General features: G+C 62.4%; 1 protein-coding gene across 1 annotated transcript in view; it reads right to left on the bottom strand.

Moving 5' to 3' along the window:
* CTDP1 (CTD phosphatase subunit 1) overlaps positions 1-25,072 on the bottom strand; it is a 54,277-nt gene that overhangs the window by 17,309 nt on the left and 11,896 nt on the right. Inside the window, exons 2-11 of the mRNA XM_032872188.1 lie at positions 24,836-24,919; positions 24,161-24,254; positions 22,457-22,585; positions 20,149-20,299; positions 17,782-17,872; positions 15,766-15,932; positions 13,934-14,908; positions 12,164-12,305; positions 11,396-11,599; positions 2,214-2,373 (exon numbers count right to left, since the gene is read on the bottom strand). Of these exons, the coding sequence (XP_032728079.1) occupies positions 2,214-2,373; positions 11,396-11,599; positions 12,164-12,305; positions 13,934-14,908; positions 15,766-15,932; positions 17,782-17,872; positions 20,149-20,299; positions 22,457-22,585; positions 24,161-24,254; positions 24,836-24,919 (2,197 nt within the window). The remainder of the gene's footprint in view (positions 1-2,213; positions 2,374-11,395; positions 11,600-12,163; positions 12,306-13,933; positions 14,909-15,765; positions 15,933-17,781; positions 17,873-20,148; positions 20,300-22,456; positions 22,586-24,160; positions 24,255-24,835; positions 24,920-25,072) is intronic.

The following is a 25,072-nucleotide window of genomic DNA, read 5'->3' on the forward strand; positions in this document are numbered from 1 at the left end:
CCAGCACGTTGCTGGCAGAAATGACCCCTTTCTCTCGCAACTTACTCGTTTTCAGGAAGCTTCCTGGGATTCTCTCCAGAGGTTTCGGAATTTCCTACATGCCTCACCCTCCCTTCCAACCTTCCTTCTACTCTAATGGAAGACCTCGGGGTCACTGCCTTACAGACTGGGGTGCACTCTGAAACCCACCCGGGAAGCACGACTGGCACACGTTTCCTCATCGTACGACGTCTGTTCTCTCCTCCCAGCCCGGACTGCGAGTGGCACAGCACACGGGACTCAGCCACGCGGACGCAGGACTGTGAGCCCCACGTCTTCGAGGTCACAGAGCAGGGACCTGAGACAGCGTCCGTTGAGACAGTGGGCCTCTTTCCAGCAGTGCTCCGTGAGGCCCACGGGCGTCTCCTGCTACCTGAACGCCACTTTAAGACCCTCTCTGGGCGTGGAGACATTCAGAAAGGACACAGGTGGTGATGGCATCTTCTGACACCTGGGTGTCCTTCCCATCAGCGGCACGCTCTGTCCAGGATGTCCCCATGTGACCTTGCACGAAGCTGCTCGGAGGCCACCCGTGGCCACTGCGCCACCAGCTGACCGCCTCCAGCAGCCAGGCGTACAGGGACCGCCTCTCCAGTCTCAGCTGCCTGCTGGTCTCCCAGGGACCTTTTCTGCTCTGGACAGAACTGCAGACAAGAGGGACCCTGTCGGACCTGGGCCTGGCCATGCACGTTTGCTTCCCTGCTTCTCCACTACCAGTTTCCAAACCCTGCAGTCCGTCCCGCCGTGCTTCCCAAGAACCGGGGATCCGGGAAGGGGAAGGGGGTGGAGGGTCAACTCTGGCCACCACCTGCCCGGGCACCCAGTGTCCGTGCCCAAACACAGTTGCGGTCTCCCCGGCAGGGCGCGTGGGACCTGGATCTCTGGTCTCATCGCGTTTACAGCACAGCCCGACACCCGCCAGGTCCAAAGCCCAAGACGGCTTGCGCCTCCCACACGTCCAGTTGCTGAGGAGCCAGACTGTTGTTTCTCAGAATGACAGGTTGCCTTGAACACTTATTCCACGGCAAGATTACAAACCTCCCCAATACGAAACCGGCGCCGCCACTGCCGACCCCATTCAATGCCAGTGTGTGTCTATGGGGTGGCTGTGGGGCCAGGGAGGCGGAGGCCAGCGGGCCCCTCCCCCAGCTCCCTGTGGGGTCAGCAACTCCCTTAGAGATACAGGAGCACAGAGTAAATTTGTTTGGAGAAAACATTTTTATGAACAAAGAACAGCACGTCCACCGGCTAACGTTCAAAAAACGGGAGCGCAGAACTTCGCACGTCTGCAAGTAGGGTCCAGCCGTCGCCAGGTAAGCCACCCTCTGCCCACGATAATCTGAGCTGCTGGGGAGACTCTGCGCTGATGGGAACCACGGACATTTTCCTGCTGCTGCTGAAGATAAACTAAAACGCGTCCTGCTACGTTCGGGTCTTCCCGGAGTGTGGTGTGGTGCTGGGGCAGAAAGGCCACCGAGTGCCGGCCGGCACCCGGCTTCCGTCCCCAGCAGAGCCCAGCAGGGGTGCCAACAAGGGGCCATGTTCCCTTGGATGCACGATATGGTTTTCTACGCAGAGGCTGCACGACCGCCTACAAACGGAGACCCCCACAGGCAGGCAGGACCCTCCTCTCGAGGGCACTGGCCCAGGGCAGGGCGTGAGGGCCACAGGGCCTGGGGCCGGTGGACTCAGGATCCGCTGACGTGAGAGTTCCGGGCCTCTTTGAAGATGACCCAGGAGACAGACAACAGACTGACCTACAAAATTACCTGCAGCTCAGTGCCGTGAGGTTCGGAAAGAAAACCGCCGCTGTACTTAGTCTCCAATTCAAAATGTCGTCAAGGCCCTGTTATCCTTACTCCCATAATTAACCCTTTGACAAAACAGAAACCCCACCGATGGGGCCTATCTTCAGGGCGTAGGGCTGAGATCCTGCAAGGGACTGCTGGCTGCGCCCAGGGCAGGAGGTCAGAGGGTGTCTCGCGGGGCAGTGCAGGCCACCAGTGGCCCCGGCCCCACCAGCCCGAAGCCGGGCCCTCGCCAGCCTTGCCGATGCCCTGACACGTCACTCAAGGCCGCTGCGCATGTCTCGGCGGAGGCGTCCCTGGGAAACCAAGGGTGGTGGTGAGCATGGTGCGCCCTGCCCCCGGCGCCCTGGCGCCCGCGGGCCTCACCTCTTTGTCCATACTCTCTAAGTCCTCCTTACACAGCGTGTACAGCGGCATTGTCTCTGACATGCTGGGCTGTCGCTTCCGTCCACTGGGGCCGGGCTGCTCTCCGGGTCGGCGGTCGGGCAGCTCCTGAGCAAGCGTCTGCCGCGGCGGCTGAACCACTCTGAAATGAATGTCACAGGTCCCACGTGAGGAAGGTCACTTGGAAGGACTCCTGACTCTCGGAGCAGGTGCACACGCACACGCACACGCACACACAGCATTCTGGCTACGACAAACCACCGTGTCTCCGCACAGCACCCGCTCGGGCTTTCCCTGAGCGCCGCCTCCTGCTGGAAGCAAACGCCCGCCTCCTTCCGCCAACGTGACCCGGCTCGACCGGCCTCCCCGGTCTTCGCACAGAGGGCGGAACGGGAAGAGCTAACGAACCACGGCCTAGAAAGCAGCAGGAAGCGTTCCTTATCCTCAAGTACCGTCAAGCAGGCCGCAGGGCCTCTAAGACGACAAAGCCGAGAGACCGTCTCCCCGCGGTCTGCGGAGCAGGAGGACGTGCGGCAGAAGCAGGTGACGGGCTGAGGTCAGCCGTCCGCTGGAGGGCACGGCTCTGCTCCACGGTCAGATATGAACACAAAACCCAGCAGCGTTCGGGTGATGCTCTTCCCCGGGCCCGTCCCAGGCTGGGCACAGGGAGCTTCTCCCAGCGCCTCCCGCAGGCGTGCATGCCTCCACGTCAGACCGGACGCTCGCGCTCTCGCGCGTCACTGCCTAGATGGGGAGTGGCCCGTGCGCGCCCAGCGGGTCCGGCACGAGTGGCTATTTCAAGCGGCTGCTCGCGGGGCTCGGAGCCTGCACAAGGTGCCTCGGGCCCCACGGCCACTGCCAGCCACACGCTCCCTCCCTGAGATCCTGATGCAGGGAAACCTCACGACTGCGAGCTCCGTCCACACCCGCAAGCGAAGAGAAGCAGCTGGGGAGGCAGCTGGCGTCCTCTAGCAGACGCGGGACTTCTCCCCGCAAACACGGAGCGCCACCCTCCGCGCCCCCAGACGTGGGGACATGCGCCGCCTCGCCAGCGCCGCCCACGCGACAGCGTCTACACAGCTCTCCGCCGGCACAGCTGGACACCACCACACGCACTGGCCGGCGGACCCAACACGGGAAAACAGCAGAGTGTCCGAAAAACAAGTATGTTGGGGTCTCCCCTTCAGAACGACGATTTCAGCTGAACCAAAACCTGAGACGTGCCGACAGGTCAGGGCACGTGGGCCGGCCGGGCCGCTCCTGCAGGCTCTGGCACTCCCGGGTGGGCCCACCTCCCGGGCGCTGGCCCCCGACTCTCCCTTTACCAACGACAGGCCACACCGGGGGTGGGGTCTCCACCGAAGGGCAGCTCCCAGCCTGTGGGCACAGGCAGCCAGGAAGCGCTGTCCTTGGCCAGAAAGCCCCCAAACACGCAAACAAGCCACTCTTCTTACGCGTCTCGTCCGCTGGGAACAGCTGTTTCGCTACTAACGCGATCCAGCGTTCACACGTGATGGCTCACGGCTGCTCTGAAATGTGCGCGTGTCTCCCAGGTAGCTCAGTTCCTGTGTCTGACAAGGTCAGCTCTGGGGGACGGAGGCCCAGGACAAAGAGCTCCGTGTTCCCGACACCAGGCTGCTCACACAGCTCCCCCCAGACGGCACCACAGACACAAAAGGAAACACAAGGGATTCTGTATCTATTCTGATTCGCAAGCTGACCTCCAGTCCCAGGCAGGCAGGTGCCTCTGTCACCCTCTGGGAGCCCAACCTGAGACCCGGGCCTCCAGGGGACACAGAGGACAGACAGTGGAGGAGGGCTAGGAGCCCGCAACGTGAAATACCAACGGGCAGACACGAAGCCCCTCGAGCAGGCTGCTCGCTGCAGGAGAGGCTCAGAGAGAGGCCACCACGCAGGACAGGAACGCCTGGGACAGGCCCTGCTCCACCGCGGGCCACCACCGGCAGTTGTGGCTCCTGCCAGGAGTCTCCAGGAAGGCTGAGTGGGGAGCCAGGACCTTTCCTCCTGTCCAGCCTGAGATGAGCGCCCCACAACCATGCAGCGTCCCTAGAGACCACAGCAGGCGGAGCCTGGACAAGCACCTCTCCCTGCAGCTGACAAGGCCCCCATCCGGGCTGGGAGGTGTCGAACTCAGACATTCACCTCCACCCAGCGGTAACCACAGGGACCGCGGGGGGCAGCCGGAGCCCCCACGGCCTGGCGGCAGCAATCACCCTCATGCGGGTGCCAACGGCGGCCAGCACAGACCGGGACTTCTCCCCGCCGGGCACAGGGGAGGCGGCCCGTCCACCTGTGCTGCGGGCGCAGCGCCAGGCAGAGGCAGCCAAGCTCTGGGTCTGGAAAAGGTCCCGACACTCACGACGTGACGTGAAGCCGTCCCGGCTGCCATCGAAAATCACTCGTCCTACCGAGAACCAGGAAGGTCTCCGGCAGAATGAACGTCCACTCGGAGACAGCGGAGGTGCTGGAACTACCGACAGACGTCAGGGCGTCGCAGTGAGAAGGCTTCCACGAGAACAACAGGCACACGCAAGGAGCGTGAGGAAAAGCGAGCAGCTTGGGAGCGGGAGACACGGTAGCAGCTGCAGTTTCTTAAAGACGCAGGGGCCGGGATCAACTTTGTAAGGAAGGAGACAGAAACGGCAAAATCAGTAAAGCTGAAGCGCCGTCGAAGGGAGGAGAGACACTGATCACAACAGGCGAGAAGACGACGAGATCCAGTCCTCGCATCCCAGAAGCGGGGAGGAGGAGAAACACGGCAGAGGTGGAGACGGCCTCAAAGAACAGGGGATGGAAATGTCCCGAACTGGGCGAAAGACATTAAACTTTCCGATTCAAAACGCTGAGCGAATCCAAAAAGGATAAAGCCCGAATCCACATTAGGACACATCCTCATCAAACTCAAAAAAAAAAAAAAGTCTTGAAAACAGCAAGAGAAACAGAATTCGAATGACAGGCCAAAGGAAAACACCACGTGATCCTATCGCTACAGATAAAGCACCTGAAAAATTTCACGCCCGTTCAGGATAAAAACTCATGGAAATCTGGGAAGAGGGGCAACCCCCCCCCCCGCTTGGTAAACAGCAGCTGCAGAAAACCTAGAGCCAGAAACGCAACATTTTCACCTGAAGATCAAGAAAAGACGAGAATGTCTGCAGACGAAGGAACAGTGGGAATGCAGACGTGACCCGCACAGGCGCACCCCGACTCCGGACCCCGGCACCCAAGCCAAGGACAGAGGACGTGCAAGAGCGAAACCGACCCGCCACGGAAAGTCGCATTCCGCGCGCAAAAACTCAGATGGGTCACGGTCTTAAACACAAGACGTGAGAGCTATGAAAGTTCTAGAGTAAGACGTAGGAGGAAACCTTTAGGATCTAGGACCCCAGAGAGAGTTCACAGACTTGAGAGCAAGTGTGTCCTTTGTGGAAAGAAAACGAATCCACGGAACCGGATTCACCGAGATGAGCCACTTCTGCTTCGCCCGGCTCGGCGGAGATGATGAAAAGCCACAAAGAAACGCCTTCCAGCCACACCGTCCGCGGACGAGCAGCACCTGGAGCACAGAAGCAGGACGCGCCCTCCGCAGCCCGTGACCGCCTCGTGGGCAAACGGGCGAAGACAGACAGACGGACGGAGCAGGACGTGGGGGCCCGCGTGCCCGTCAAGAACGCAGTCAACCCCAAACACGGTGGGGTGTGGAGAGGGGACCGCGCTGCTTCTGCAGGGAGTGAAGGAAGGTGCCGTCCCTCCGGAGGGAACCACGCACACGCCCGGCACACAGTGCGGCAGGCACGGCCCCGGGCTTCGGTCCCGCAGAAACACACAAAGGCTAGGAGCAGCCCTCCGTGGGGGCCCACGTCCCAGGGGGACCCCTCGGCTGTGGGAGGAGAATGAGTGAGCACACGTGAGGAGTGCGGCGATAGTGGCTAGCCCGGGGCCGAGGGGGCCGCAGATGTGCGAGAGCCTGTGTGTGTGGCACTGCTCGACCGACCGAAGGACTGGGGGGCGGGTTAGCGGTCTCGAGGTTATGGAGGCGGCGGGAGGGGGGCGGGCGTCGGGGGCCCCGGGCGTGGCGGCAGCGAGACTGGGCTGCAGGTGTGCATGGCCGTGAACCAGGGAAGGGCACCCGGGCTCGCTCTCTTTGTGCCCCTGCCTGTGGGTCCACAGTGACCTCAAAACAAAACGTTTTTTTCTTTTAAAAGATTTTACTCACTTATTTGACAGAGATCACAAGCAGGCAGGGAGGCAGGCAGAGAGAGGGGGAAGCAGGCTCCCCATTGAGCAGAGAGCCCGATGTGGGGCTCGATCCCAGGACCCTGAGATCATGACCTGAGCCGGGCAGAGGCTTAACCCCTGAGCCCCCCAGGCGCCCCTCGAAACAAAACTTTTAACAAAAGCAACAACAAAAAACCCCACAAACGTTCACAACTAAGAGCACATCATCACGATGGGTTAAAAAAAGAGGAATTCAGAATTCTGGACGCCGTCCTTGCAGGGGGTAAGTGCAGACAGACCGTGTGGTGAGCCGCTGGCTGCTCTAACCCCGCCGCACCCCTGGACCAGGATGCTCACCTTCCCCTGCAGGCGCACCCTGGGGTCCCTGCCAGGGAAGGCCCCTCGACCCAGCCTCGGGAGGGGAGGACGGAACCTGGCTTCATGCCAGCAACAGCAGGGGCGCCCCAAGGAGCTCTGACCTCGAGCCTCCAGGTGAGCCAGCAGCCTAGAGCCCAAACCATCAAGGCAAGGCGGATACTCACAGTTCCCCAGGCCTCGGTCAGACAAGTGCACAGAGCAGCGTCTCTGCCCACAGGCCCAAGCGCCATGTCACAATGGGGTCTGCACAGGTTCCAGGTTCAGAATGGGGCTGAGCCACCACTCCTGGGGCTCTCCTTCCCACAGCCCTCGACACACAGGGACAGGGCGGCCTCGGGCAGGAGGGGCACCAGAGCCTCGATGGGGGGCTGGTGCAGGCTTGTAGCCCATGATTCCAGGGACGTGGCTGTGTACACGGGCACCTGTGAGGGCAGACAGAGCAAACGGAGGTGCCCTGGGTCGCTGTGCGTGGACAGGGGGACTAAGGACACAGGCATGTGCGGGCACGGTGTGAAATCAAACGAACAGGGAGCTCTAGCCCTTCCTCTCTGCCGCAGCCATGAGCCGCGTGGGGACGCTCCCTGTACAGAGCACCTGAGAGCGTGACCCGGGCCCTGCCTGGCCCTCCGGCCTCTGGGCCTGGACGGCTGCCATGCCTCCCGCGGCACTGGGGCACTGCGTTCTCTAGTTTTACAATGCAGAGCGCTCTGCACGCTAGGAAGGAGAGAGACAGACGTGGGCCACTCCCTGCACGCGACTCATGTGCCCTCCCCGACGGGGGCAGAGGCGGGGCGGCGGTAACCCGTGACTCATGTGGTGCCAATCGCCCTCCTGAGCTCCAGAGAGAGGAGAATCGTGTCAGGCGGCCTGCAGCCAACTAACGCATGGTGTGCGCTTTCCTCCGGGAAGACGGGGCCGCGGGTTTGTCGTCCTGCGCTGTCCCACCCGCGGGTCGTGGCTCCCGCTCCCACACAGCTCACACGGGGCACTAGCGGCTGCGGGACCACTGCGGCCCTGCGGAAGGAGGCGGCCCCCGGCTGGAGCGGGGTCCAGCGGGCCGTCCGCATGCGTTTCCGGCCGACACTTGATCACTCCTCCCGCACCGGACGTCCTGGCTGACCGCCAATTACTCTGAGCCTGCGACCCCAGCCGTGTCTAAGCCCCAGCTCTAACCGCTCCCGACGTTGTTCTCTATGCTCAAGGATTAACTCAAAAGGTTCATGATCTAATTCTTGGTACCGTGAAAGGCAGATTCTAAAAACCAGAAACCGCTCACGTGAGCATCGGTACAGCCCTGATGTCCTGACGGCTCCAGGTGACACCAGGGCACTGAGGGCTGTAAGCCGGCCCTGGGCGTGTGGCCCGCGCTGCTGACGCACACCTTCCCGGATGCGGAGTGCACGCCCCGCACAAGGCCACCCGCGGACAGAAGGCGAACACGGCGTCCCAATGGCAGCGCAGTGCCTCCTCGAGGAGGGAGCTCTGGATCCTTGTGACACAACGCCACCCCCCACCCATATCCCCGTCCCCCGTGCGACTGTCGTAAAGCGGGATACGGCTTTGCTCTCAGCGCTGGCGTCTGGGTCAGTCTGGGCGAGGAGCACGGCAGGGTGTCAACTCAGGTGGATGAGGAGAGACACGAAGGGACGGCTGTCACGGCGGGAGACGCTCTCACCTCTGCGGCTGGGCCATGGGTCCCGGTGTCGGCAGAGTCCCCTGCGGCCCCCTCCCCCATCCCACAGCCTGTGCTCCTCCTCAGTCTGACCTGGGACCGCCATCCATTTGCTCAGGGTACCCTCGCTCCTCTTCACAGCGCTGCCGCCCGGCTGAGCCCAGCGCTCGGGGGAGCCACACGCAGGCCATAGCACTGCCCCGTGGAAGGACAAGAAATGAGACGACCCCCAGGGACGCTCCCCTCACCACTGTATAAACACCTGTGACACGAGGGCCGTGAAGTGAGGGAGAAAGGCACGGCAGCCTCCCACGTCCCCAGAGACTACAGCACAGGGTCCAGGTGGCCACCTGCCTGCCCACCACTGACCCTCCTCCCGGCTCCCCCCAGTGTCCCGCACAAGCCCACCAACGGCGTCAGCACCTGCTTCCTGCAAGCGTCCCCGCAGCGTGCCCCCATGCACACGGGCTCTGCAAGCAGGCCCCTTGCATCAGGGTCGCAGAGCCTACGCCCAGGACACCAACGAGGGAGCCAAGCGTGCCTGTGCTCGCGAGACAACCAGCTCCTCCAGAGGGGAGACGTGTGAGTACCAGCTTCTGCCCGGCTTGGCACCTGGCCTCCGTCCCCCTGCCCTGTGCCATCTGCAGCCGCGAGGGCTTTCTCAGGTTCTGGTGGCCGCGGCTAGGGCCACGGGGAAGCAGCTGTCCTCACACACCTGCCAGCGCCCAGCCCGCTGGGACCGTCTTCCCTCGTGTCTCCCTGCTCTGCCTTTCCCCCCCCAGCTCACACCGAGCCGGACCCTGCCCACGGCCCCAGTGTGCGCCCACTGTCCACCCAGCACACGCTGCCGCCTCACGGTGTGAACCGCTGTCCACGGCCCGCGTGGCATCGGACGCCTAGTCTTTCTTACTCTCACGATCCTGTCACCCTTGACGCTCACTGAGCCCGCTGTCCGTGCGGCAGCTAACGCAAGCTGCTCTCCTGCTGCTGCTGCGTGGACACTGCATTTAAGGCGCACACCTGACCTGTTACGTGAACGTGTGCGTCAGCTCGTGCTGCCTCACGTCTAGGAGGATTTTAACCGTACGCCCTTAACGTGGGTATGGGTACCCGCGGTTAACGGCACAGGATACGTGCACTCTCACTGCACGTACGAAAGCTGCACTTCCACAACCCTGCAAGCGAGGGCCCCGGAGCGACGGCCCATTTGTTTCCTGTTGTCCAGCTTGTGTCGGAGGTTACGGGATCTGAGGATTTGTTTGTCCCTGGCGCGGGGCCGTCCGCAGGCGTTAAGTCCCTGTGCTGACCCGCCCCGGCTCCTTCCCATCATTCTCTGCTGCATCCCGTGTGCACGGATTCTGAGGACCCTCTCCGGTTGACTGCAGCTGCGACTTCCCAGTTCGGGAACAGGCTTTTGTCTTCCGCATCAGCTACAAGTCTCTGCAGACTTTCTCCGCTGTCCACCAGTTTTGCCCGTCCGACTTCATCAAGCACAACACTGTCACTTGAAAAGCTCTGTCCCCTTCTCTGGGACTCTATCCCAAGTCCCAGCGTGCCGACCGCTTCAACCCCGAGCTTGGTCCCCAGAGCCCAGGTGCCTGGCTTCGCTCCACGCACACTGAGCCGTGTGCCTCCCAACCACAGCTTTTCTGGTGATTCTTACTTGGCAGGACACCAGTCCGATGAAAGGCACGCCACGCGCCACAGCCGCGCTCCAGCAGCACGTTCCCCAGAGGAGGGCTGGTCGAGGGGGCGCTGAACCATCCACGTGCTCAGGCCCCAGCAGTCCGCACTGAGCCCAGCACCCGTGAGCGGCTCGCCAGCCTACTGTCGCCCCCGCTCTCCCCTGCTGGGAGCATCTGTTCACACCGGCCTCCACCTGGACCTCACCTCAGGTGCTGCCCCGGCCACAGAAAGCCCCGAGAAGCCAGCTGTCTGCCCTAAGAGCCCCAGAGCCGCGTGGTCCTCCCGCTGCCAGGCTGGCCTCTCACTGGGGCCAGAGTCTCTCTGACGGCCTCCAGCAGGCACTGTGTCAGTGGCGCCGCTTGAATCGGCATTAACCGTGGCCTTTCCTGCACCCCAGACCTGTGCCCACACAGTCTGGTCCAACACCTCGCTCCTCAGCACAGGGAGATCGGCCTGTCCCTCGGCCCCTGGGGCAGCGCCCTGCACACCTGCATGTTCCCTTCAAATGCAGGAAGCTGAAAACCGGGGTGAGCTCACCATCTCAGAGAACATTTCAGCAGTAAAAACGACCATTCACAGCGTGTGGGACAAGGCAGCGCACGGAGTGTGACCGCAGCATCCACACGTCGTCAGAGCTCTGAGGGGAGGAGGCAGAACTAGCCTAGTGAGGGCTCTCCCTCACGTCTCTGTTCACAAGCAGCCGCCACAACCGCCCCCTCAGTCTCATCTGGGCAGGAAAGTGCGACGGGACACCAGGACACCCCAGAGCTGACACCCCCTCTGGCCCTGCCACCCCCGCCCGCCGCCTTCCACCTCCAGAAGGGACGATCAGGGGGCACTGGCACGGAGGATCTCCTGCGGGGGGACGGGGGCCGACAACACGGTGCAAGTCAGGTCTGCAGTTGGAAGAGCTTGTCAGGCAAACCACAGAGCAAACGCGACAGTGTGTCTGGCACGTGCAGGACACCTCATGGGCTAGACCCCGGCCCCAATGTTCCAGGGTCGGGGACCAGGATGGAACAGAACCTGCATGAGGCCCAGTGCCTCTGTAGGGAAGCCCACCCCAGCTCAGGGTATGGCAGCGCCCCAAGTCCACGTTCCGCCAGCACAGGCGGGTCAGCGCTCACGCGCATGGCAGGCCCGGACACCTGGGCACCTTGCTGCGGCGCGGCCGCGCGGGCTCATGTACCTGAAGGAGGAGTGCTCCGCGTGCACTGCCAGGGAGCCTGGGGGCCCGGGGCCCGCAGCACCTTTCCGGATGAGCTTGCCCGTGTTGGCGTCATAGATGCGAACTTCCGGCCCAGCCTGGGCCCGGGGATGGACAGGCGTCGGCTGGAACAAGGCAGCCGGCAGCGTGCCCTGCCTGTCGGGAAAGGCCGCTGGGCCATCCTCCCTGCGGGGACAAACGAGGGTTGAGAACACGCGCCGCACGGACGCCGGCCTGGCCGCAGCTGCAGCCTGTCCAGACGAGGGCAAGCGGAGCGTGCGCCCCGTGCCCTGCCCGGAGCCTCACACAAGCTCTGCGATCCCCGCCCCCTGATGCCCGGTTCAGGGCTTCACCCCTGCACACAACAGCCGAAGTCTGACAGAGCACAGGACGCACGTTCTCAAGCCGTCTTCGATAAACAGACCGTCGCCCCACAAGCCCACGGAACCACGAGGCCCATCAGGCTCCCACCCGCCCCTCGCTCTGGTCACTGTCACCCTTGCCACCGGCCCTCCCCGAGGCCTCCGTCATTCACGACGCGGCCACCGGGCCAGGAAGGAAGCGCAGGCAAGCCGGTCCTCCCTGCCGCGTCGCCGTGGCGGGCAGGGGACGACCGGGCTTTCGGGAGGCGGTGGTGTGAGTCTGAGCTCTACAGGGCCGGGCCCTGGTGGTCCCGGAGACGAAGCACGCGTCCTGTGGCAGCACCCCGCGCTCGGGGGAGAGGGGGCACAGGCGCGGGCTGGCGCTCACCTCTGCACTCGGCCGTAGTCCTCCCTGAGCGGGAAGAGCTGCTCCTCCACCCTGTCCCAGCGCTCCAAGCAGCTCCACAGCCAGTCGGGGTTGACCACGTGCAGCTGCCCGCACTCCTGGGCCTGGCGCACCTTCTCGGTGCCTGCGGGGAAACCAGCTCGGTCGGTCCAGCCTGGGCCGCAGGCGCCTGGCGGCCTCCAATCACGCGGGCTCTGAGCCCTGCCCGGAACCACCTGCGTGTGTGAAACCTGGGACCTCACTCCAACCACCGCTGCCCGCCCCTGCCCGCACCCCCAGAACAGGGACCCACTGTGGGGTCTCACAGGACCCACGGGCAGGGGAGGGATCTGACGGACCAGTGGACCCCAGCAGAGCAGCCAGCAGGCACCTGTCCGTTTCGGTTGGGGTGACCCACTGCTTCCGAGGCCTGCAGCCGACTGCCGGAGATCTCTTCCCCAAGACCACGGGCTGGGCCTTGGCAAAGGCTGCGCGTCCCTGCTGTGGGCTCAAAGCCCCTCTGCCAAGGTCACCTTGTTACCGCGCCCACTGCCGCCCGCTGAAGGACAGCGGCCGGTGGCCAGGGTGAAAGCAGGCCAAGTGGACGGGAATGCGGTGTGGGTGCGTCCCCGGCACACACGTGTCTGTGTCCTTGGAAAGGCTCTTCAACAGTTGGTGAGGACACCTGTCCCGCCCGCCGCAGGCGTGGACCGCACTGTGCTGTGCCCAGGGAGCAGAGGCCAGGCCGGCTACCAGCACTGTCAGCCACCAAGCGTGCCCGAGCGAACAAGCCGTGACATTGAGATCAGGGAGGATGAGGGGCTGAGCTCCCAGGCAAGGGTGAGCCACAGGCAGAGAACGAGCCCGGCGCCTCCTTCCCCGCGCCCCTGGGCTCACTGCACGTGTGCGATGCCTGAGGGAGGCAACAAGGCTGCCCCCACCTCCCGGTTAAGATCTTCCCACATCTCACACCGGGACGGGCCACCCAAGGGCCTGCGGCTCAGTCCTGGCGGGCGAGCGGCCCCACGAGGAGGCTGTGACCTGGGAGGCCCGGCTGAGCAGGTGCAGGCGTGGGAGGAGCAGTGCCCGAGCAGCCGGGGACGGTCTTGGTTCAGAAAACACTGCACCATCGCTGGTGAGGATTGGTTAAAAAAATCATTGTTTTTTTTAAATTTTAGCAGCCCCGTGTGTTTCTTCTTGACTTGCCCCTTGCCGAAGGGCTGTTTTCTGGACTGAAATCCCGGGAGTGTAAGGGGGACGTTGCTACGGTGACTTTCCCCATCTCAGCCCTTGAACGAAGTGGTTCCAGCCGGAACCTCCGTGGTGGCTCTTCTCAGGCTTCGCTGCCCACCCCCACCGACCCGCGTGTGCGGACGCCGACGTACGTGGGCTCCATCATGAACTCCCCATCCCCCCTCCCCTGCCCGACCCACATGTGCCCCCCCACTGCAGGCGGAGGAGCCGACGGGCGGCACGCAGGGGCGGGGGGGGCTGGGAAACACGAAGCGCCGTGCCCACGCTACTGTACACGGACGGCACACGCCCGCCCCCACCCAGGCGGACACACAGAGCCCATGACCCCAACACACAGCCAGCAGCAGGCACGTAAGAGGCAATGATTCAAGACGAGGCCTCTGACAGCTCTGCAGACGCACAACCGGGCCCTTCTGGAGTGGCCAGTGCGGACCCCCGCCCGGGAGCACCATGGGGGTCTTCCGTGTCCGCCCCGCCCCCTGCAGGATGGTGGGAGGGGGACCGGCCTGGTGCACCTACCTGCCCTCGCCGCAATCAAGTGGGTGGCCCTGTTGGGGCTGCCAGGGTCCAGCGCCAGCTGCGTGAGGACCTTGGCTCCGAGGGCCGTGGCATGGTAGTGCTCCCGCGTCTTCTCGATGGGGAAGTTCGTCGGGTGCAGCCCACTGAATATTATGGCAACGTCGGCCAGCACCCTGCTCTTGAGCTCCGGGACAATCTTCCGTATGTCGGGGGCCTCCGGGCTGTCCCCGAGGAGATGCCGGTCGTACCTGGCGTAGTAGTCAGAGTGCACTCGGGCGAGGATGTCCTCCAGGTGGACCAGGTGGTCGTCCCCGTCCCCGTCGTCCTCGTCCTCGTCATCCTCCTCCACACTCTGGTCCAGGGACTCGCCTGCTGTGACACCTGACTGCTCACTGTTCTGTGACTCGGTCTCAGCCTCCTTCCGGTCGGCAGAGCCGCTGCCCAGCCCACAGAGGCCGTCCCGCTCACCCTCCTCCTGCATGTCGGGGTGCAGGCCCGGGGCTGGCTCTCCGCATGGCCTCTCCCCTCCTGGGACGGGTGGGCCGCCCCGCTGTACCACCTTCCCTGCACCTTGCGCTCCCTGAGGCCTTTCTAGGCTCCTCTTCTCCCCACTTTCACCGTCAGACGACGACTGGGCGTCTGACTCGCTGTCACTGGAAAGGTCAAAGTCCAGGTCACCGCCTGCTGTGCCCTGAGCGGCCGGCTTTTCCGGCAGTGTCCGATCAGACTGCTGAGCACACACCGGGGGCCCCCTGCCGTCAGCCACGGGGCCACGGGCGGTGGGTCGGCTGCCTCTCTCCTCCTCCTGTCCAGGCAGGGACCAGTCCCCCTGAGCAGAAGCACTTCCGTTGAGTTCCCTCGTGGGCTTCCCAAGACCGTTACTCTGCTCGACCCCAGAGCCGGGCCGGGCCTCCTCGGTCTCCCTGACAGACAGAGCTTGTTCTGGAATGTTGGCCCCTCTCGGACATGGACTTGCTGCAGGTGCGCACAAAAGAAAAGGGGACCGTTAGTCAGCGTCCAGTGTGAAAGCCCTCATTAAAGTAACGGCACCCCCCAGCCCCCGTCCCCGTATCGGCTCTGACCGTGCTCTAGACCTGGGCTCAGCAAACTCCAGCTGTGAGGTTTCTGGCCACAGAAGGTCACTCTGCCTTGGTTTTACAATGGTTAGAAATGGAGAGGACACGCTAGGCTTCCACGCTTGGATGGACGGCCCGCGGGCGGCCTCCCAGCCCTGCTGTGGCTACACACCGCAGCGCATCTCCTTCAGGCCCTACGGCACCTGGCCTGCGCCTCCAGCTCTTAAGTCACAGCCGCAGTCCCCGCAGGCCTCCAACAGCCGGAAGACCATCAGACACACTTCACACCGCCACTTCCATCCCCTCAGACAGACTCTGGCTTCACGCTTGCCCCGACAGCTTGAGCTGGGGGGCTCCCTGCAGGCTCTGGGCCTGGGCCCAGCGCCCACCACCAGCAAGCTAGAGCTGCTTCACCCCACAGCTCGCTCTTTCCAAGGATCGCAGTGGCCCGACTCCCGCTGTCCTGCTGGCCTTTTAAGAAAAACTGGGATGACAGGCAGGATTCAGACACAATGAATTACGCAAACTCTTTAGTCTTCGTCCAACTGGGAAAATGTTCAGGTTAGTACTATTCAAAAACAAACAAAAAAAGAGAAAACCAAAAACCAAAGTGGAAACCAAACATCCCGGTTTTCATTCTTATAACTGAACACCAGCCCTGTAAGGACTGAAATACGAAGAAACAAACAACGCAGCCACGACAGAGGCGGGAAGCACGTGCCAACCAGTCCTCTGCCGCGAGAAGGTCTCACCCACCTTTCCTTCTCGCCTGGGACTCCCGAGACCCAGAGGGGGCGTTGATGTCCCCTATGCCCTGGAAGTAGACGTATTTCTTCACGGTGATCAGATTGGGGGCAAACTTCCAGACATCTTCCCGGTCATCAATAATGCAAACCATGGAGTCTCCACAGGGAAAGAGATTTCTAGAAGTAAAAACCAGAACTAGCACACTGAACGACAACAACGAATCAGTCGAAAGTCACGATGATGGCTGGCAGGTAGCCGGCAGGGCGCAGATTCATCGGAAACAGACGGAAACCACGCTGAGGGCCTCCTGCTCAGCTCGTGTTTAAACTCTCCACGTTTCCAGACAAAGGAACATTAACACAATCACGCTTTCTCCACGGTGCTGCTCCTGACGGGGCTGCAGCCAGAGCCTAGTGTCTGGGGACCATGTCCCCGTCCTGGGAAGCTGACACAGAAATGGCCGCATCCCAGTACGTTTACAGACACGGGAGACGAGCCTGTGGGCCGGCCTGCAGGCGCCCGCTCTACAGCGAAGGGCTTTCCTGGTGAAGGCGGGAGGACAGGCCCACACAGCGCAGCCCTCTGTAAGACACAGCGGGCTCCTGCAGCACAGACCTGCGCGGTCTCTGCTCAAGTCCAGAAAAGCTACCAGAACGTACAGGGTCGGCAGGCATGCCAGCAAGGGTCAGCGTCTGACAGATGCAGCCACACCCTACTACCCTCACATGGTCTCATGAAACTCTCTCCGTCCGTGATTCCGGGACTCAGGCTCGTAGCATTCAGAATTCAAAGCGGACTTCGTCTTGGATCTGGGAGTAAACGCCAAGGCCCGCCTGCCACTGTTCCGTCCTGTAGCTGCCAATGGCGACAACTACCCGAGAAAACACGTTCACGTGTCCAGGAGTAACACTATCTCCCGAGCCTGCTCCCCTCACGTAAAACAGAAAGCAGCTAAAATAATTTACACAGTCCACGCTTTCTGGCATATTTAACTCCAGATGAGAGAGAGAAAAACTGGGAAAAGAGCATTCACTTGCCTGTACCTACACGCGCCACAGGTCGGCCACCCACGCCCGCTGGGGAGCACGCCGCTCCCCTCTGGCGCTGTCCCTGGGGGGAGCGTCCCCTGACTCCATGACGGACAACACCCCTCACGTTCCTTTGTCTTCATCAACGTGCTCGGATACTAACTAGCAAACGCCAGGTCGGCTTCTGAAGCAGAGACTTTCAGATTCTCTTCCTGGTTCCTGTGGCTTTGAATAGGTCCCTGTGCCTGTGGACGCCCTAAATCTGAAACACGCAACGTGCAGGAGGACAGCCCACACCAGCGGAAGGCCAGAGGCCAGTGTCAGTGCCCAAACATCCCAGGGACGCACACGCACGGGAACCCGTTACAGCAGATGCCATGCTGTATGGGAGGGAGAGAAAGAGTGTGGGTATTCGCGGGGGAGGGCTTACTACCTTCCTGGGTAGAAATGGGGAAATTCCTTGGACAGAGTGAGCATGTGCAAGAGTGTCTGGATGGGGGTAGACGCGCCCACTGTGAAGCACAGAGGGCAGGACGCACAGGGCACTTGGTGACGACGGGAACGGAACCGGGAGCAGATGGGGCTGTGACTTTGGATCTGGAAACTAACAGGACTAACAGCAGCAAGCTCCTCGGGAAACACAACCGTGAGACATCAACACCCCCTCCTTTCATGCTGTCCTGCACCTGCGGGAGCTCTTGGCCCCTCTGCTTGTCACCTCGCGTTCCCTGCTGCTCCAGCCCTGCTCTCACTCCCCCTCCCCAGACCCTCAACCTGTGGGGCTCTGGCTACACACCCTGGGAGCCCGCCAGGGAGCCCAGCACAGCCTAGACGCTCAGGGAGCTGGGGAGGAAGGAGCCCGGCTAGAAGACAGCAGGTTTCTGGGTGCCGTGCGAAGCCGGGAACAGGGACGAGAAGCACAGAACTGCCGGCCGCACGTGCTTTCCGCTGGACACTGAGCAGGAAGCCACCTCAGCAAACACAACGAGGTACGTACCTGAGGTTCCCCGTTTTAGAAAATGGGTCAATACACTCATCCCTTGATAATATTCGATGAGAAAAAAGCTTCTTCTCGGGGTCTAAAAAGCCTTTGAAAAGAAAACAAAACGAAGGTCAGACATGTGACAGGCTGATGTCCCCCTCTGTGTTTGGTGAAGCCCTTCTGTTCACGACACTGGGACACTAAGCGTCCCACACTGGCACCAAACGCTCTAGTCTCTCTTGGTAGGACCACGATTCACTTACGGTTCCTCTTAACATCTTTAAGGGCTTCTGTTCACTAACCATTTGCTGAATTTAACATGACCTGGAATTTGGCTGAGCTCAGAACACAAAGACTAAACAAAGCTTCACATCACCCCCTGGGGCGTGGTGCCTGAGGGGACAATAAACGCGTGAGTACATCATTTCTACCCACCACGCTGCATGTACACGAGAGGCTGGGCCCCCAAATTCTGGTTCTGCCACTGTGGGCAGCTTCCCTGTGCCCTGGGCTACTTGCAAAGCAAGGCAGGGAACGAGGTTCCCAGCAGCCTGTCCTGCTCACCCCGACAAGCTGACCGTACTCTCAGCACATCGGGAGACCCTGTCGGCGCCGTGACGGCAGACGCGGCAGCCCGCCGATGCAGCCCGCTGCTGACGGCCCGCATGCTGAGCAGGCTGGCCTCCCGTCCACCTCCCAGCAGGACCCCGAGACCACACATCTGACTCACGCCTTGTCGGAGAGAAGATGCCCCATGCTCTGGTGTCTGCACACGCAACGCCGGCCACACAGCAGGGGAGGGCGGCCACGTCCGGTTGCTAACATCTGTGGGCTCCCCAAGCTAGCAGCATTCACTAACAGAGACCGCTCACGCCCACAGGAAATGTTACCAACACGCATTCTTACTAATTAAAGAACATACGAGTTCTGTATGGACACTGATGCCACTCGGTGGCTGGTCTCTACAATCAAATAAGTGAAAAGCACCCCCACCTCTTAATCGCTGTAACAAAAATAGATCTATCCTAATTATACTAAAAATATACACCTGCGAAAATGTTAACTTTCAAAACTGAAACCGTGGGGGTTAAAAACCAGGGCAGGACCTCCAGCCATCCTCTGTCAACAGTCAAACCCATCCTCGATGCCAAACTCAACTCCCCCAGCTCCAAGGCCTTTCCATGCCAGCAACCTGCCCTCTGAAGGCCGACCCCCTCAGAGCCACGCCGGGCATGCATCCCATGAACCCCGGCTTCCTCCCAAGTCCTCGGGTGGGCGCAATGCGGTCGCCAATGCTAAAAGGCAGCCACCTGGCAGTGATGGGTCCCCTGGCCCGTGGCGAGGCTACTTTCTGTGACGTGTCTGCAGGTGTTGGGACGTGGGAATGCTAAGCCTGACACAAGGAAGAGGCAGACTGCCCAAGGGCCGCTGGGAATGTCCTCTCGGCCTCCAGGTCCCCACCGCCCCAGGCCCTTCTACCTAAATCAGTATTATCTTCACTACCTCTCTGTGGGCTCCACTGCCGGAGATCTGGAGAGACACGATGGCTCCAGATCATCCTGCGGCCAGGAGGCAAAGCCCAAGGGGGGCACCCGAGGACCCAACCACTCCTTTGGCTTCGGGTGCCATTGGTTACTGGCATGAGGGTTCCATGGAGTGGGGACACCAGGCCGCCACTCAACAAAGCAAACACAAGATGATGGGATTTCAACACGTGGCTGCTGTGCTCACGACGAAAATTACAAAGGTGCTACGTGTTCAAGAGGGGATTCAAAAGTCACTTCTCCATCCACAAAGACCAAAACCAACCAGTAAAAACACTTCCACGAAGAAGGACTTAATGTGGCCACTGTGGAATGACTATGGAGGTGCCGTGGCCAACAACTGTAGAATCAGAGTGGGCCGGAGCCCTGCTGTCCCCAGGCAGCACTGCCACCAGCACGCACCACCCCCGGCCCAAGAAGGCCTCCGCGCACAGGCTGCCCAGCACAGCTCCAGCGCCAAACCAGCGTGTCCATCACGCCCAAGAGAGAGCCAGGACGCCTGTGCTCCGGCTGTCCAGTATGGACAGACACCAGCAACCTGATTCCAGGGGATTTCCAAACCAAAGAACGAAATGACTTCACGTGTGCTCACGCAGGAAGTTTCTAGTCCTCCACCTACTCGCGGTCCTGAGCAACCTTCGGACCGGCCCACAGCGTGCGTCCGACCAGAGCGCGAGCAGCCCACACATCTGGGGAAGCCACAGCCAGCGGAGACCGAACTGAGCCTGGGAGAGCTGGGTTTCTTGTCTCCATCTTCCAGAAGCCCACCAAACCCACCGGGGACGACGTTCACACAGAGCTCGAGGCCGCACAGGGGACCGCGGGCGGAGCCGCGCACCTGCGATGGTGTGGGCGTACAGCCGGCTCCCGAACGTGAAGACGTGCAGCTCGTACAGCCGGGCGATCTTCTCCAGGAACTCCCTGCAGTGCGGGCGCACGCGGGTGTGCAGCATCGGCTCGCCGCGGCCCAGCTGGAAGTGGAAGATGCCCTGCAGGGACACACATGCCCGGTCAGAAGCCAGAAGCTGCCGGACGGCACCCCCAGGCCGCGCCCCACAGGGCGCCCACCCACGATGCACACCAACGGTCACCACGGAGGGGACTGAGCGGCCTTGGTCGCTGAAGGACCACTGAGGACAGCACCCCGTTGCCACGGCCTCAGTGGTGTCGCCAGACCCTCGGCTATTTCATCCGCAGTCCTCTCCTGGTAAGGGATAAAGCAAGCGTCCCGGAGCGAGGACGTGCATGTCCTGCTCAATCAGGAGCCTCCGCATAGCTGAGCCACCGCAGGTCACCCAGAGCAGGTCTCCAGTGACCCGCCGACAGCGTCCTCCTGAGGCCGCGAGGGGGACAAACCACAAAACTCAGTCCCGCTCCTCGGCTGTTGTAACGTGCAGGTTTACGAACCTACAAAAGCAGCACAAAAGCTGACCCGGTATCCTAAGCCCCCTTTAGCAGGCGCACAGAATCAGCGATCCCAACCTGCTTACGTGTGAGCGATACGCCACTTAAGTTCACTTTCCTACGGAAGCTAATCTTTGATCCTTTCCATCCTGCTTATCATTAATTTTCTCAGTAAAAATATGCTGAACTGAAAACAAAAGCAAGTGACCCAGACACTAAGTGACTTTCCACCAGCTGTGAACTAGTCAACCCGCCCTGGATGTGGCTGTTCTCTGAAAACGTGCACGCGTGGACCAGAGCCACGGTCCCCTATGGCACAGGGGCAGCAGAAAGGTCCTTGAAAACACAAGCTGGGATCTCCAGAGCTCAGAACTGAACATGCCTTTCTAGCTGCCGCGGGCCAGGGTGGCACCGGAGGGCTGGGCAGGGGCAGAGGCGAGGACGGACCCTCCAGGGCCAGCTGCAGGCTTGGCCTGTCTGCGCGGGCGGGAGGACGCCTTCAGCGTGTAGAGCACACCAGCTGAGCAACAGGCATGCCAGGCGAGTTCCAGCTTCTACGGAGTGAATGAGAAGTGCCAACTTCAAAGGCGTGGTAAACCCCCGGCCGGCAGGCCAGCAGACACAGCGGCACGTCCGCGCCGCAACGCTCTCTCTCTGCGCGAGGTCCTCCAGCTCACTGCTACACTCGCGAAGCAGAGGCGTTATCACGAACGACAAACCCCAGAGGACTTCCGAACCCCTCCCGTCACACACTCGTTATCAACAGACTCAGACCGCACCGTGCACAGACGCGGCGAAGGCAGCCCAACAGCACAGGCTGCCTCGGGAGAGGGGACCGGGCCTGAGCAGAGAGCGTCCCTGCTCACTGCCACCGGCAGCAGCGTGGTGGCAGAAGGACCCGCCGCACGTGGGACCCGTGGGGACGGCCCACAGACGCCCGCGTCACTGCGCGCGCTCACGAAGTCAAACTGCTTTCCGGCCGAGTTTGCAATGACTCCCGGATGACACGCAGCTGTCACCAAATGCTGTGACCAAACCTCTCCCATTCCTCCACCCGTTGCTGGCCTGTCCTCGCCACTCCTGTCAGAGGCCTTCCCGCGGGGCTCGGCCACAGGTGCTGACGACCTGATGTCTGACCCGGAGTCTGTGTATCGACTGTCCGACAGCAAAGGATTCCAAAAAATGACTGTTTCCGTGTGGGCGAGGCCTCCTTCGTTAAGGACGGCATAGGCTGGTCCCAGGCCTCGGAGAGCCATCTTAACAGACGTCATTAAGCGCTTTCCAAAGGGGCCAGAAGAACGTCAACTTCTTAGCGTCCATACCAAGGAGAAGAGGTGGAATGTGGGAAGAGTTTAATGTGGACGTTCCCTGACCCTTTACGTCTCTGAGAAATCCGCTTCCGTGGGGCACTGCAGGCTTTACCTTCAGTCTCTTGAGTACAGACCCAGGACCCACCTGGGCCCCTATCCCCGATATTTCAGCTATCCCTGGAGGCCCAACACCACCTCGCTGTCCCCACCAAGCCTGTCCCTCCTTTGCTGTCCACCTGCCCCGGGGCCTCGGGGCTTCCAGGTTCCAAACCCTCGACCCTCCCCACGAACCCTGCCACACGTGGATCTGGTGATAGCAGGGCCGAGTGACCTGGGAGGCAGGAGTGTGCACCGGTGCTGCCCGGCAGGGACCAGCTCTGGGACACAAGCCCAGCGGCACAGGTCCTGGCTCCAGCCCCAGGAGGCACGTACTTTGTTGGACATCCGCTGGCAGTGCTGTTCTGTCGTGTGGATCAGCGTCTGGTCCAGGTCCACCATGAGCACCAGCTTCCTGTTCCGGTGTAGCCGCTCCTGGTCCTCCTTTGCCAGCTTCGCAGCTTGCTGAAGTTGGAATGAAAAGGAGAATCACAAAGTGTGTACGTCTGGGTCCAGAACCAAATCCGATTCTGTCAGGAAAAACAAAAGGAAGCAGGGCGGTGGCTTTGCCCCTCCCCGCCCCATCGCGCCGGCGGCCCCACTGCGCGCTAACACGGCCCCCGGGGCCACACGGCCTGCCCCCCACTCCTGAGCCACCTCCGCGACATGACAATTTCTGACCGTGATCCCGTAACTTAGCGTTAACTAACGAGAAAGCGGCGGACCGCGAGCAGCCGGTCGGTGAGGACCGGCTGAGGGTGACGCGCTGCGGCTGGAGGGAGGCGGCCAGCGGCGAGGCGGGAGAGCGGCCAACCGTGGGGCACCAGGCGGGCGGGGGCTGCGGCGGCGCTGTCTCGGCCTCCTGCCACGCTGCGGACACCGCTTCGCCCTGGGAGAGACCTGGAGATGGCGCGGCCCACCGTGGCCTGTGGGGCCCGTGTGGACTCTCGGCCGGGCCAGCAAGTCTCGGGGTGCACATCGCTTCTGCCTCCTTGGTTCGGTCCCTGTTGCCCAGACGCGCTCCCGGTCCCGCTCGCGTCAGCCAGGGCAAGGCCGCGTCGGCCGCTGAGAGGGGCCGCGGACACGGGCCAGCCAGAGGTCCACCCTGGCAGCACAGCGGGGAACCCTTTCTTCTCCTTTCATGCCCCAACTTCTCAGGTCTGCCTCCGGCTCCAGCTCTCCCACGCACTCATGTGCTTTTCCGTACGTACATTTGTTTAAAGCTCAGTAATTCACGGAAGTCAAAATCCTGTCTTTCCCAAAATAAGCAAAGCTGGGACGTACCATTCCAGAGCACAGACCCGACAACTGCAACACTGAGAAACGCGTCACCGGCTCTGAAAGGGTCTCACAGGAAGGGCCGGTTTCCCCAGCACTTGTGGGAGGCTCCGTCCTGGCGTCCCCCACCCTCGCACCGCAGCCCCGGCCCATGAGAGCGCGCGGTCAGGACGCCTCCACCCGCACTGCCTGCGAGGCCCTCCAAATGCGTGCGAAGCAAAGTCGGTCGCAAGCACACCCACCTGCGGGCTCCGGATGCTGGCCCGTGAGGACCGTGCGGCACGTGTCGTCCCCACCCACCCCCACCGTCCACTCCCCCAGCCCTGTCAGTGGCAGGTGCTGCTCGGACCCGACCCTTCTCCCATCACAGGCGGCCGCCTGCACCTGCCTGTGCCCGGCCCTGCTGCTCTGCACGTGGCAGGGAGCACACCTTCCCCTCAGCGCCTCTCAGCCTCCTGCTCTGGCCATGGGACCGTGGGAGCCACAGCAGCCCAGGGAGCTCCAACTCGGGGCGGCGGGGCTGGCCCCTCCCAGGAGGCAGATGGCTTTGGGAAAGAAATGCGCGCGGCCTTCCGTACGGCAGGCAGACGGCAGGCGCCCCCCAGCCGCCAGTCTCCCCAGCGGCTGTCCAGGAAGCCATCCCGACGACAGGCCTGGTGCCTCCCCGCGCCGCTCTCTGCATGGGGCGAGAAGCCCCCCGAGGCGCCCCGCTGTGCTCAGGAAACGTTCTCGGGCTTCGCCTCCGCCAGAGGCAGGCCTTACCTCGGAGCTCACCATGAGCTCGGGGACGCTGTGCACCATCGACACCGTGGCCGTGGACAGAGGCACCTGCTGCCCCCCGTTCTTGCTCTGCAGCCTGCAGACACGAGAAGGCACACCGAGTCGGACCCCCGGAACCCATCCACTCGCGGCAGAATGCGCGTGGGGTGCCAGGACCAAGAGGCTCACCCCCACTCAGGGGCCAGGGCTGGCCGGGGGCAGGGTCTCCTCCTGCTGCCCGCTGCCGAAGTGCGGCCTGCGGGCTGAGAGCAGGCGGGAGAGTTCTCCCTGAGTGCTCACCGAGGTCCCTGGGCATGAGCGGTGATGGCCGCATGGAAACGTGACAACACGGACGGGCGGTGCCGCTCTGCACAGCGACCGCAGGCGAGGGAGCCTGGCAGCGAGGCGGGGGGGCCTGGGGGCGGGGGGCTGTGAGGTGCAGGCCGACCACGGACGCGCAGCGGGCCTGGCTGCACGGGAAAGCACACCCGCCATGCCCGGGCTTCCGGAACTTAGGGAACTAAAACCAGAAAGGACGCCTCCTGGGGAGACGGACCTGACTCGCCAATAAGGAGGTGCCTGCCACCTGCCGCCAGAGGGGGCCGCCCCTTCGAAGCTGTGGGTCACGGTGTCTCACGCCCAGAGGCCCCGCCCCCACCACGAGCTGCCCGTACTTACTGGGTCAGGTCTTGGCCACACTCGGCACACAAGCCTTTCATGACAACCGGGTGGCTACATCCTTCCAGCCGCACCAGAACTGACCTGGAGACAGAGATGAGAACGGTCCCCGGTGAGGAAGGGGAGCCCGCGCGCCCGCAGAGCCCGAGGCCTGGCACCAGCTCTTCCAGTGACCTCCACCTAGCTCCTGGCAGGCCGTGCCCCCCACGCTGGGGCTCCGCCTCCCCGGCTGTGACG

Source organism: Lontra canadensis, unplaced genomic scaffold (assembly GCF_010015895.1).
Source record: "Lontra canadensis isolate GAN:19392208 unplaced genomic scaffold, GSC_riverotter_1.0 scaffold44, whole genome shotgun sequence".
Classification (NCBI taxonomy): Eukaryota; Metazoa; Chordata; class Mammalia; order Carnivora; family Mustelidae; genus Lontra; species Lontra canadensis.